Raw genomic sequence first — 14,339 nt, forward strand, 5'->3', positions numbered from 1 at the left:
GAAGTGTGCAATAGTATTATGCCTAAAAATGTAAATAACTTAATTACAATACTTTATTGCTAAAAAATGCCAACCATCATCTGAGCCTTCTGTGAGTTGTAGTCTTTTTTGCTGGTGGAGGATCTCGCCTTGACGTTGATGGCTGCTGACTAATCAAGGTGGTGGTTTCTGAAGGTTGACGTGGCTGTGGCAGTTTCTTAAAATTTAAAACAATAATGACGTTTGCTTCATCCATTCTCAGTAGCATGCAGTGCTGTCTGATAGAATTTTACTCACAGTAGAACTTCTTTCAAAGTTGGAGCCAATCCTCTCAAACCCTGCCGCTGGTTTAAACAACTAAGTTTGTGTAATATTCTAAATCTTCTGTTGTCATTTCAACAGTCTCCATAGCATCTTTACCAGGAGTAGATTCTATGTCATGAAACCACTTTCTGTGCACATCTCTAAGAAAAAACTCCTCACCCATTACAGTTTTATCATTAAGATTAGAGTAATTCAGTCACATCTTCAGGCTCCAGTTCTAATTCTAGTTCTTTTGCTATTTCCACCACATCTGCAGTTACTTCTTCCACCAAGGTCTTGAGCCCCTTAGAGTCATCCTTGAGGGTTAGAATCAACTTCTTCCCAACTCCTGGGAATGTTGGTATTTGACCTCTTCCCATCACAAATGTTCTTAATGGCATCTAGAATGGTGAGTCTTTTCTAGAAGGTTTTCAATTGACTGTTCCCAGATCCATCAGAGGAATCACTATCTATGGTAGCTATAACCTTATTCATTGTATTTCTTAAATAATAACACTGGAAAACTGAAATGACTCTGATCCATGGGCTACAGAGAATGGCTGCTGTGTTAGCAGGCATGAAAACATTAACAGCCATCAGAGCTCTTGCATGACCAGATGCACTGTCAATGAGCAGTAACATTTTGAAAGGAATCTTTTCTTTTTCTCTGACCAGTCAGTCTGAGTAGTGGGCTTAAACTATTCAGTAAACCATGTTGCTAAACAGACGTGCTGTCATCTAGGCTTTGTTGTTCCATTTATAGAGCACAGGAAGAGTAGAATTAGCATAATTCTTAAGGGACCTAGGAGTTTCAGAATGGTAAATGAGAATTTGCTTCACTTGAAAGTTGCCAGCTGCATTAGCCCATAACAAGAGAGCCAGTCTGTCCTCTGAAGCTTTGAACACAGGCATTGAGCTCTCCTCTCTAGCTGTGAAATTCCTACATGTCATCTTCTTCCAATAGATGGCTGTTTCATCTCCATTGAAAATCTGTCGCTTACTGTAGTCACCTTCATTAATGATTTTTGCTCGATCTTCTGGATAACTTGCTGTAGCTTGTACATCAGCCCTTGCTGCTTCTCTGTGCAGTTTTATGTGATGGAGATGGCTCCTTTCTTTAAACCTTATGAACCAACTTCTGCTGGCTTCAAGTTTTTCTTCTACAGCTTCCTCACTTCTCTCAGCCTCCACAGGATTGAAGAGAATTAGGACCTTGCTCTGGGCTAGGCGTTGGCTTAAGGGAATGTCACGGCTGGTCTGATCTATCCAGACAAAACTCTTCATATCAGCAACAAATCTGTTTCACTTTCTTATCACTTGTGTGTTCACTGAAGTAGTACTTTCAATTTCCTTTAAGAACTTTACCTTTCATACACAACTTGGCTAACTGTTTGGGATGAGAAGTTTAGCTTTTCACCTATCCGAGTTTTCAACATGCATTCCTCACTAAGCTTAATCACTTCTAACTTTTGATTTAAAGTGAGAGACTCTTCCTTTCACTTGAACACATAGAGGCCATTGTAGGGTTATTAACTGGTCTAATTTCAGTATTGTTGTATCTCAGGAAATAGGGAGGCCCAAGGAGAGGGAGAGAGATTGGAGAACAACCAGTCAGAACACACACATTTATCAGTTAGGATCGCCATCTTACTGGGGTACATCTTATATGTGGCACCCAAAAACAATGACAATAATAATATCAAAGATTACAGATTATCAAAACAAATAATGAAAAAGTTTTAAATTTTCCAAGAATTACAAAAATGTAACACAGAGACACGAAATGACCAAATGCTGTTGGGAAAATGGCTTTGACAGACTTGCTCAATGCAGGGTTACCACAAAACTTCAATTTGTAAAAAACACAGTATCTGCAAAGCACAATAATACAAAGTGTGATAAAATGAGGTATGCTGGTAAAGATTAAAGGCCCAACACAGTTTTCTTGTGTTTACCTCTCAGACTTCATTTCCTGTCGCTGCTTCTCCTTCATTTAATGGGCTCCAATCATGCTTACCTTCTCTCCTCTGCTTATACACACCAAGTCCATTTTCATCTCAGGGTCTTTGACTTGCTCTTCCTTATTTTGGAACGCTCTTCCCACAGGTGTTTGCATGGCAATCTCCTTCATATTGTTCAAATCTCAATTCAAATGTCAGAGAATGCTTGTTTTCCTAGCAACCCCAGGTGTGTTAGCTGTTTTTATCTTCTTCTTAGCATTTATTGGTACCTGATATGTTTTGTTTATATGTATCATATTTTGCCATCTTCAGAGTGTAATATTCTTGATGGCAAGATGTGCCTCGGTCTTTGCCATCTCCTCGGCCATCTAGCATTCTATCAGCCAATTAATATTTGATAACTAGCTGACTTCCATAGTTACTGTTGAACATCTACTTTGGTACCAGGGTTATGTGCTAGATGCTGGGGTTTTAAAGTTATGGAAGACATAGTCTTTCCCCTAAGGAGTTCATGCTTTGTTGCAGGAGACAGAAGTGGAGAGAGAAAGTTCTCATGTGGTATTACAGGTGTCTGTCAGGAGGAAGAACCAGGTGTGGGGGAAGCTCTGAGGAAGGGGTGCCCAAACCAGCCTGGTGCAGAGTGGGGAGAGAGGTCAGGGAAGGCTTTCCAGAAGAGGTTGTGATTGAGCTGGAGCTCTGGACTATGAAGATGTATGTATGGTGGGTGGGGTGGGAAATGTAATTCTAGTCAGAGGAAAAGGCAAAAAACACCATTCTGGGAACTAGAATTAGTTTAGTGTGTGGTTAGGACATGGTATGGAAAGGAAGGATTAGGAGTTAATGGTGACAGGAAAAACAGATAATCAAGGCCTTTAATGTTCCAAGTAAGGAGTTTTGGAGTTATCCCATGGCAACTGGGGCTTCTCCAGTGGCTCAGTGATAAAGAATCTACCTGCAATGCAGGAGACACAGGAGATGGGGATTCGATCCCCAGGTTGGGAAGATCCCCTGGAGGATGGCATGGTTACCCACTCCAGTATTCTTGCCTGGAGAAATCCCATGGACAGAGGAGTCTGGTGGGCTATAGTCCATGGGGTCCTAAAAAGTTGGACCTGACTGAAGTGACTGAACATGGCAACTGGCACTACATGGGAACTTTAAAGGAACATACTGGGCTGTAACATACATTTTTCATCTATGAAGGTGAGAGGTTGCCATTAAGCCCAATCACCTGGGTTCGATCCCTGAGTTGGGAAGATCCCCTGGAGAAGCAAAAGGCTACCCACTCCAGTATTCTGGCCTGGATAGTCCATGGAGTCGCAAAGAGCTGGGCACGACTGAGCAACTGTCACTTGCACTTTTTCACTTTAGCTGCCACAGATGCAAACACACTGATCCCCAGTCTCTGTGTCATACCTGGTGGGCACAGTCCTCATGACTAAACACCTACCAGAAAGATAAAGGGCTTTATCCACCATGTACTCCTCAGCAAAGCGAATGTGACAGAAATTTTTTTTGCTCTTCCGAATAGCAATGATCTCTCCACACTGCTCAAATACCTCCACGATGATCTGCTCCGTCCCATTTTCAGGCAGGCCGCCCACAAATACTGTTTTGCATCCTGGTGGTCGTTCTCGGGTTGCAGGAGGTGGAAGATCTAAGTGTAAGTGCAAAAGCATTTGAAATTAAAATGTTTGCTTGGGACAGACCTCTTAGAAACTTAACATGTCCCAGAGATAACCCTACTGTCCCCATCACACTTTTGCTTTCGAGTCCCAGAAGCATGTGGCCTCTAAGATGCTCATCTCGGTTTCATAGCAAATTGGTTGCATGAACCTGAGATTTATGTTATTCAATGATTTGGTGACTATGACTCAGACCCATCAGCCCCATCATATGTTCTTTGATTTTGTTCTTTACTTTTGTTGTGACAACCCAGTCCAATTTTCAGTCATTTTCCTAAAGAAGACAGTTAGTGGAAAGACATCCCACTGGGTTTAAACTCTTATTTTAGGGAATTCTTAGAACCTGGGTCCTTGAGACAAGGATTTGTTTGTAAAGTTTGTGGTCATTGTATTCTGTTCATGTTTACTGAAAGAACTGTTTTGGGGTGAATTTGACAGTAAAGAGGTGAACAGTTACAAAAATATTTCAAGCCATCGGAATAATTTGCTTGACAGAGTCAGCCAGTGTACAGACCATCCTTTTCAGGTTTTTTGTTTTCTGATTCCAGTAAACTCTTCCTCTGATTCTTTGCTGGAGAGGTGAAGTCCAATCATGAAGCATTTAGAGGAAAAGTAAGCTTGTCTGGGAAATCATTAAATAAAATTAGATAAATTTGGCTGTAGAGAGTTACTAAAAATCTACTTAATGAGACGATTCTCCGTCTGCTTTAAAAATGTGCTTTCTACTCACTTATCTTATACATAAAGCCTTTTGTATCCGCCAGCTCCGTGTTGCTATTTATATCTATCAAAGCATTTTCCAAGCAAAACTCTACAGTTTATAGCCCAACAAAACAAAGCATGATGGTCAACGGTTTTCTAGTGTTGGTTTTGTATCTGCAAGGATTTATTTTGTGTTATCCATTCTTCCCATTCAGCTCTTAAAAATAATTCTCCCAGCTCAAGATTTGGAGAGCTCAACAACAAGTGATTATAGTTCACATGCAAAAATAAATGAGTCTCACTTGCAGACTAGGCCAAGGCCCCCACCTGACTCTTATCCAAGTTGGCAAGCAGATGATTTGAGAGCTGCCTCAGTTATTAGCATCTTAAACTTCCTCATTTTGCTACCACTGTCTGTCCTCTTAGTGTGGGTCAGAATAATCAAATTCTCATGGTGCCCTTTCCCCTTCTATTTAGTCAATAAAAGGGGTGGAGGTATTCTGGGAAACTGCAAAATTTCTCTTAAAATTTTAAATGTCTGTAATTTCAAGAACCCACTCCTTTTTTTTTGTTCCATAGGAGAAGTATAAAGGGAAAAGGAAGATAATTTAGTGAAAAGGAATCCGAAATGTCTTAGTCATCTACGCTGGAGAGGTTAGTTTTAGTCAAAAAGGAAAATGTCCAGAATCTCTTGAGACTTTAACTTCTGAGTTTTTAGTAATTGGAAAAGATTCTAGACATCACTGTCAGTGATTCTCAACTCTGGCAGCACATTGGAATCAACTTGGGAGTCAAACAAACAATGCCTAGGTTTCACTCAGATGAGTCTGATTTAGTGAATCTGGGGTGCAGCCTGCGCATTATTTTTTTTTTTTACACCTCCTCAGGCAACTCTGATGTACAGCTCTAGTTGAAAACCACTGACTTGGCCTAAGCTTCTAATATTACAGGGAAAAAACCTTAGCTGACTGAGGTTGGGTGACTTACTCAAGGTCACCACGTCAGACAGAAAGAGAAGGAACATGAATTTGGAGCAATGAAACCTGGATTTAAACCTAAATTATGATTAAGATTTATCAAACTACTGTATAATCTTGGGAAAATTATATAACCTCTGATAACTTTGTTTTTTCATCTTAAAATAGAGATACTGTCCCCTACCTTACAAGGGATATTGTAGGATAATCAATAATCTACTACCTCTACTGCAATGTGGTACAATGCCTAGTACTAGATAGACTCCCAATAAATTGTAGTTATTACAGGGTTATCGTTATTTGCTACTATAGAACCCAGGTTTCCTAATTACCAATCTGTGGCTTTCTAAAGTCCTACCACAAGTCTTGAACGTGGAGTAGCTCCTCTCGGCCCTCCTGGGCCCGCGCAGCCGCAGCTCCTTGGACGTGGAATTGCTCCTCCTGGCCACCGCCCCTGAGCTCAGGCGTCGGGTAGCTCGTCTCGGCTGCTGCCCCTGACCTCGGATGTGGGGTAGCTCCTCTCAGCTGCTCCTGCGCCGTCGAAGCCTGGTGCTCTCGGTCGCCGCCCCTGACCTTGGGCGAGGGGTGGGTCCTCATGGCCAGGCTTCTGCGCAGTGCGTGGCAGCCGGTGTGCTTCTGTGCAGTGTGTCCCAGCCGTTCAAGGTCAGGAGGGGTGGCCCTGAGGAGATACCCCTTGTTCAAGGTAAGGAGCAGTGGCTGCGCTTTGCTGGAGCAGCCGTGAAGAGATACCCCACGACCAAGGTAAGAGAAACCCAAGTAAGAGGGTAGGTATTGTGAGACGGCATCAGAAGGCAGACACACTGAAACCATAATTACAGAAAACTAGCCAATCTGATCACACTGACCACAGCCTTGTCTAACTCAATGAAACTAAGCCATGCCCGTGGGGCAACCCAAGATGGGCGGGTCATGGTGGAGAGATCTGACAGAATGTGGTCCACTGGAGAAGGGAATGGCAAACCACCTCAGTATTCTTGAGAACCCCATGAACAGTATGAAAAGGCAAAATGATAGGATACTGAATGAGGAACTCCCCAGGTCGGTAAGGGCCCAATATGCTACTGGATATCAGTGGAGAAATAACTCCAAAAGAATGAAGGGATGGAGCCAAAGCAAAAACAATACCCAGCTGTGGATGTGACTGGTAATAGAAACAAGGTCCAATGCTGTAAAGAGCAATATTGCATAGGAACCTGGAATGTTAGGTCCATGAACCAAGGCAAATTGGAAGTGTTCAAACAGGAGATGGCAAGAGTGAACGTTGACAGTCTAGGAATCAGAGAACTAAAATGGACTGGAATGGGTGAATTTAACTCAGATGACCATTAAATCTACTACTGTGGGCAGGAATCCCTTAGAAGAAATGGAGTAGCCATCATGGTCAACAAAAGAGTCTGAAATGCAGCACTTGGATGCAATCTCAAAAACAACAGAATGATCTCTGTTCATTTCCAAGGCAAACCATTCAATATCACGGTAATCTAAGCCTATGCCCCAACCAGTAACGCTGAAGAAGCTGAAGTTGAACAGTTCTATGAAGACCTACAAGACCTTTTAGAACTCACATCAAAAAAGATGTCCTTTTCATTCTAGGGGACTGGAATACAAAAGTAGGAAGTCAAGAAACACCTAGAGTAACAGGCAAATTTGGAGTACGGAATGAAGCAAGGCAAAGACTAATCGAGTTTTGCCAAGAGAATGCATTGGTCATAGCAAACACCCACTTCCAACAACACAAGAGAAGACTCTACACATGGACATCACCAGATGGTCAACACCGAAATCAGATTGATTATATTCTTTGCAGCCAAAGATGGAGAAGCTCTATACAGTCAGCAAAAACAAGACCGGGACTGACTGTGGCTCAGATCATGAACTCCTTATTGCCAAATTCAGACTTAAATTGAAGAAAGTAGGGAAAACCACTAGACCATTCAGGTATGACCTAAATCAAATCCCTTATGATTATACAGTGGAAGTGAGAAATAGATTTAAGGGACTAGATCTGATAAACAGAGAGCCTGATGAATTATGGACGGAGGTTTGTGACATTGTACAGGAGACAGGGATCAACTCCATCCCCATGGAAAATAAATGAAAAAAGCAAAATGGCTGTCTGGGGAGGCCTTACAAATAGCTGTGAAAAGAAGAGAAGTGAAAAGCAAAGGAGAAAAGGAAAGATATAAGCATCTGAATGCAGAGTTCTAAAGAATAGCAAGGAGAGCTATGAAAGCCTTCCTCAGCGATCAATGCAAAGAAATAGAGGAAAACAACAGAATGGGAAAGACTAGAGATCTCTTCAAGAAAATTAGAGATACCAAGGGAACATTTCATGCAAGGATGGGCTCGATAAAGGACAGAAAATGTATGGACCTAACAGAAGCAGAAGATATTAAGAAGAGATGGCAAGAACACACAGAAGAACTATACAAAAAAGATCTTCATGACCCAGATAATCACGATGGTGTGATTACTCACCTACAGCCAGACATCCTAGAATGTGAAGTCAAGTGGGCCTTAGAAAGCATCACTACGAACAAAGCTAGTGGAGGTGATGGAATTCCAGTTGAGCTATTTCAAACCTTGAAATATGCTGCTGTGAAAGTGCTGCATTAAATATGCCAGCAAATCTGAAAAACTCAGCAGTGGCCATGTGACTGGAAAAGGTCAGTTTTCATCCCAATCCTAAAGAAAGGCAATGCCAAAGAATGCTCAAACTACCACACAATGGCATTCCTCTCACACGCTAGTAAAGTAATGCTCAAAATTCTCCAAGCCAGGCTTCAGCAATACGGGAACTGTGAACTTCCAGATGTTCAAGCTGGTTTTAGAAAAGGCAGAGGAACCAAAGATCAAATTGCCAATATCCACTGGATCACTGAAAAAGCATGAGAGTTCCAGAAAAAACATCTATTTCTGCTTTATTGATTATGCTAAAGGCTTTGACTGTGTGGATCACAATAAACTGTGGAGAATTCTGAAAAGGATGGGAATACCAGACCACCTGACCTGCCTCTTGAGAAACCTGTATGCAGGTCAGGAAGCAACAGTTCGAACTGGACATGGAAAAACAGACTGGTTCCAAATAGGAAAAGGAGTACATCAAGGCTGAATATTGTCACCCTGCTTATTTAACTTCTACGCAGAGTACATCATGAGAAACGCTGGGCTGGAAGAAGCACAAGCTGGAATCAAGATTGCTGGGAGAAATATCAATAACCTCAGATATGCAGATGACACCACCCTTATGACAGAAAGTGAAGAGGAACTAAAGGGCATCTTGATGAAAGTGAAAGAGGAGAGTGAAAAAGTTGGCTTAAAGCTCAACATTCAGAAAACTAAGATCATGGCAACTGGTCCCATCACTTCATGGGAAATAGATGGGGACACAGTGGAAACAGTGTCAGACTTTATTTTTTGGGGGCTCCAAAATCACTGCAGATGGTGACTGCAGCCATGAAATTAAAAGATGCTTACTCCTTGGAAGGAAAGTTATGACCAACCTAGACAGCATATTCAAAAGCAGAGACATTACTTTGCCAACAAAGGTCCATCTAGTCAAGGCTATGGTTTTTCCAGTGGTCATGTATGGATGTGAGAGTTGGACTGTAAAGAAAGCTGAGCACCGAAGAATTGATGCTTTTGAACTGTGGTGTTGGAGAAGACTCTTGAGAGTCCCTTGGACTGCAAGGAGATCCAACCAGTCTATTCTAAAGGAGATCAGTCCTGGGTGTTTATTGGAAGGACTGATGCTAAAGCTGTAACTCCAATACTTTTGCCACCTCATACAAAGAGTTGACTCATTGGAAAAGACCCTGATGCTGGGAGGGATTGGTGGCAGGAGGAGAAGGGGACAACAGAGGATGAGATGGCTGGATGGCATCACCACCTCGATGGACATGAGTTTGAGTAAACTCCAGGAGTTGGTGATGGACAGGGAGGCCTGGCATGCTGCGATTCATGGGGTCGCAAAGAGTCGGAGAGGACTGAGCGACTGAACTGAACTGAACCAAACCGAACCAGAAGTCTGGAATGGAGTGAGAACTAAGACCTGGACTTCTAAACTCTCAGTTCCTTGCTTTATTCAGATCTTTAGATAAGGCTGGGTGTGGGAAGGAAGCATTCTTAGTGCTAGAGAAACCATTACTGACCTGAACTTGGGTCTGCTCCTCTACCTCCCACCGGCTCCAGCAGTAAAGCCAATCTACCAGAACCCAGGGTGTGCTGAAGGAAAGTGAATGTGAGAGTGTTAGTCGCTCAGTCGTGTCTGACCCTGCGACCGCATGGAGTCTTGCCTATCAGGCTCTCCTGTCCATGGAATTCTCCAGGCAAGAATACTGGAGTGGGTTGCCATTTCCTTCTCCAGGGTATCTTCCCGACTCAGGGATCGAACCATGGTCTCACCCATTGCAGGCGGATTCTTTACCGTCTGAGCCACCAGGGAAGTACAGCAATTATTGAAGTGACCGAGCAAGGGATGCTCAAAAGAGCTGAACTCCCCGATGGCTTTCATGGAAGGGTTTTTAAAGGCCACATTTGAGGTGAGGGCTGCCGGGAGCATGACTTTCTTCTGACTGGTTGGTGGGGAGGAAACAGAGTGGTGTTTGGGGAGTCTTAATCATCAACCTTCTGGTTCCAACCAGCCTGGGGTCTACATGTGGTGAGCAAGTAGTCACCATCTTCCACCTGGGATGGGGGAGGGTCAGAGAGAAGGGGGTGTCAGCTTTTGCATAACAACTCAAAGATCTGTGTCAGATTGTTATGCAAATCCCTTGAGGAGGAATTAGCACTCTGCTTTATTGCTTAATTGTTATTGTTCAAGCTATCTTTCTTAACTGCTTTTCCTTTCTTTCTGTATGCTATCACTTCTCCAATTATAATTATAACTGCTAGTACCTGCTCTTTGGCATTCATGGAAGGCCTAGGAGACCAAAACCTTTTCCTGCAAACAAGAAATAGGGGACATGGAGGGCCTTTTGTAGCCTGTAGGGCCCCGAAGGGTTCTGCTCAGTCTAGAAAACATCTAGAGTCATGTTTTCAAATCTAAGGCTTTCGAATAGAATCCTGTTGTTGAATCCTTATGAAGTTTACTATTAAATGATTTCAATGGTAAATACTATTCTTGTGAAGCAAATAATCACCTTTTTATACAATGTGAGTTAAACCTAGTTAGGTCTACCTTTAAGTCCATTGAGAGACTCTAAAGAGTATAGTTACATGGAATACCGACAATACAAAGGCTCCTTCCCTGACTACTTCTGTGGGATTGAAAAATTCTGTGATGAAATCACCACCCTGTTTAGATGCTGTGATTATTCTGTGGTCATTGTCTGCTGAGTAAAGGAGCATAAAAGCCACTAAGAGTCATGTCAAGAATGCCGGGGATTTATTTATTTTCCTTGGGTAAACATAGCATTTGCTGAGATTTAGGTGTATTGCCACCAGCAAGGCAATGGGCTGTACTACCTTCCTTAATGGATAGTACTTGTTCTTTAATTAGCAGCTCAAAGCACTTTGCTGTCTGGGCCTGATTTTCCAATCCCACAGAAATTCAGTGATCTGGGCACAGCAATGGTAACTCCATAGGAGAGCAAATTCAAAGTCCACCTATTAATCAGGTAATGTGCTAAGCTCCTGTAACACCCCAATCACCACTCCTGGATGGAGAAGAAGAAACTTCTTCGTTAAAAGATTTAAGATAACTGGGAGTAAAAAGCACTCTAATCTCTGGTAATGGAAAAGGAGGAGCTTTTGGTAATTCTAATTACAACTAAGCAGCCGCTCTGGGGAGCTGTGTTGGGACAATCAGCATTCAGATCAAAGTCACTGCTGATCTTGGAGAAGTGAGGCAGGGAGCAGCACATCAAATAAACCACTTCCACCAATAAACCACTTGCACCCTGTTTTTCAAAGGGGCATCACAGACCACTCAACTGGTTTGCCAGAATTTGCATACTGCAAAATTGTTGAGTTGATTTCATCAGACAGCCCAAGATTGAAGGTCCCCTAGACAATCAGCAGGGGTCGGGTATATTTTAATGTAATCCCAACTGATTGGAAGTAATCAGAAGGCCAGTGAATCTATTAATTTATCCACTTTCTCTAATTTTCTTTATAGAGCCCAGCCCTAAGAGCCAAAATAAGTTCAGCGGGTTTTGAGATGGTAAAATGAAATGATTGCTCTTTTTCTGGCTCCTGGGTGCTTCCCCACATGCCTGCACACAAATATCAGATGATATTCCACCAGTTACTTCACGGTCACTGTTATTTCACAGTAGATGAAAAATGTAACCTCTCCACACAGAAGGTCTATTAGCCGAAGTGAAAAATCTTCACAGAATTGACTTCTCTGGAGAGAGGGTGTTGTTTCTCTTCTTATACCAACTGAGGACTGTTAATTGGGAATGCAGTAAATCTCTGATAGCCACCTTGTGAAAAAAAAGTACCTGTGTTCCAGAGAGCTTTCTTTTGCCATATCTCTGACTCCTAGGCTTCCCTGGTGGCTCAGATGGTAAAGAAACCGCCTGCAATGCAGGAGACACAGGTTCGATCCCTGGGTCAAGAAGATTCTCCAGAAGGAGGGTATGGCAACCTACTCCAGTATTCTTGCCTGGAAAATTCCATGGACAGAGGAGCCTGGTGGGCTACAGTCCATGGGGTCGCAAAGAGTCAGTCATGACTGAGCGACTAACACTTCCACTGACTCCTAGGAGTGCACAGTCAGCACCAGTCTAGTTTGATCCATTGGATTTTTAGACCAGAATTGATTTTGCTGGGTCTAGATCAGAGAGGTTAAGCTATTTACCCTGGATTTCATGGCTATTTAGTGACAGAGATCTGGGATATGACACCAGTCCTATGTTGCTTTGGGGTTCTTAATTATTATACCCATACTGCCTGTTTCATTAAAGGCACAAAACTCTACTCATTTGCTTTTGCTTTGCCTAATATACATTTTGAGGGACTTTTGCCTAGGTGAACAATTATTCTGGTAGCTCCATTTTTAATGTCAAGAATCATGTTTTTAGAAATGGATGAAACCTTGTAAGTATCTAGGCTAACCTAACCCGATAGCCTCACTTACAGACAAGGAAACAGACCCAGGGAGGTCATGTGACTAGCCCAAGATTCCCTCAGGTGATAGAGCTGGGGTAAAACACAGTTCCCTCGATTTTAATCTGGTAGTTTGCTCACTATTAATACTTCAATACTGTTGTTGCACATTTGATGTAGATCCACCTAGAAAAGTCTAGTGGTCAGTAGGCTATATGTGTCTGAAGCTCAGAAGAGAGCCATGGAGTGAAAAAATAGATTAGGAAGTGATCAGCATGTGGTGTAATTACCTCATGTTCTCTTGACTTCTAGACCTCTGACTTCTCCTTCCGTATTCATCCATCCATCCCTCTACCATTCATAAATATTTATTGAACATGTACTATATGTCAGATACTTTTCTCAGTGCTGGGGATATATTAGTGAACCAAACTGACAAAAATTCCTCCTTTTGTGGAGTTTGTGTGCACGCATGCATGTGTGTTCAGTCGTGTCCGATTCTTTGAGACTCCACGGACTGTAGCCCACCAGGCTCCTCTGTCCATGGGATTCTCCAGGCAAGAATACTGGAGTGAGTTGCTGTTTCCTACTCCAGGGGATCTTCCTGACCCAGGGATCAGACCTGGGTCTCTTAGGTCTCCTGCACTGGCAGGCAGGTTTTTTACCACCAGCACCACCTGGGAAGCCCCTTTGTGGTGTTTACATTCTATAAATTGCTTGTTAAAAGGTAGTAAGTATTAAGTGAAAAATAGAGAGGTAAATAGAACTGTGAATGTGGCAGGGAGGACTGAACTTTTAAATAGGTTGTCAGGGTTACTGAGGAAGAGACATTTGAGCAAAGACTTGAAGGAGGCAGGTGAGTTAGCCAGGCAAATATTTAGGGGAAGAGTATTTCAGGCAGAGGAAAGAACCAATACAAAGGCCTGTGATGGAAGAGTGCCTAGAATGTTCATGGAACTGCATGGAGGCCCATATAACTGGAACAATGGGTGTTGCAAAGGAGAGTTGTAAGAGACAAAGTCAAAGAGACAGTATGAGAAAGGGAGGCCCTTCTGTGCCTTTAAACAGACTTTGGCCTTTATTTTGAGTAAAACAGGGAGTCATTAATGGCTTTTAAGTAGAGGAGGGACATGATCTGACTTAGGTTTTAAAAAGGATCACTCCTGTCTGCTCTCTTAAGAAGAACTTATAGGGGGTAAGGGTGAAAGAGGAAGCACAATTAGAAGAATATTGCAATAGTTCAGAAAATGTATTATTGTGGGTATAAACTGGGCCACGGCAGTAATTATCATGAAAATGGTAGAATTCTAGTTATATATTTTAAGGTAGACTTGACACAGTTTTGTAACAGATTAAATATGGTGTGTGAGGGAAAGAGAGTAGATTAAGGATTACCCTTAAGTTTTGGCTGATTAGTTGAAAGGATGCAGTTGCCATTATCTGAGATGGAGAAGGATATTAGTGGAGCAGGTTTGGGGGCAAATATTACGGGTTTTGTTTTGAACATATTAAATATGAGATGTCTATTCAATATCTAAGTAGAGATATCAAATAAGCAGTAGGATATGAGTTCAGGGTTCAGAGACAGGCTCTGAGCTAAAAATGTAATTTAGAGTATCAATGGCATGGGGCTTCCCAGGTGGCTCAGTGGTAAAGAA

The 14,339-nt window shown here is 42.4% G+C and overlaps 1 protein-coding gene across 13 annotated transcripts in view; it reads right to left on the reverse strand.

Annotated features, from left to right (window-relative positions):
- ENOX2 (ecto-NOX disulfide-thiol exchanger 2) overlaps nt 1-14,339 on the reverse strand; it is a 289,405-nt gene that overhangs the window by 55,392 nt on the left and 219,674 nt on the right. For all 13 annotated transcript variants that reach the window (XM_061408061.1, XM_061408058.1, XM_061408059.1 and 10 more), the window contains one exon: nt 3,694-3,900. In XM_061408061.1, coding sequence (XP_061264045.1) covers nt 3,694-3,900 — 207 coding nt within the window. The remainder of the gene's footprint in view (nt 1-3,693; nt 3,901-14,339) is intronic.

The sequence above is a fragment of the Bos javanicus genome, chromosome X (genome assembly GCF_032452875.1).
Source record: "Bos javanicus breed banteng chromosome X, ARS-OSU_banteng_1.0, whole genome shotgun sequence".
Classification (NCBI taxonomy): Eukaryota; Metazoa; Chordata; class Mammalia; order Artiodactyla; family Bovidae; genus Bos; species Bos javanicus.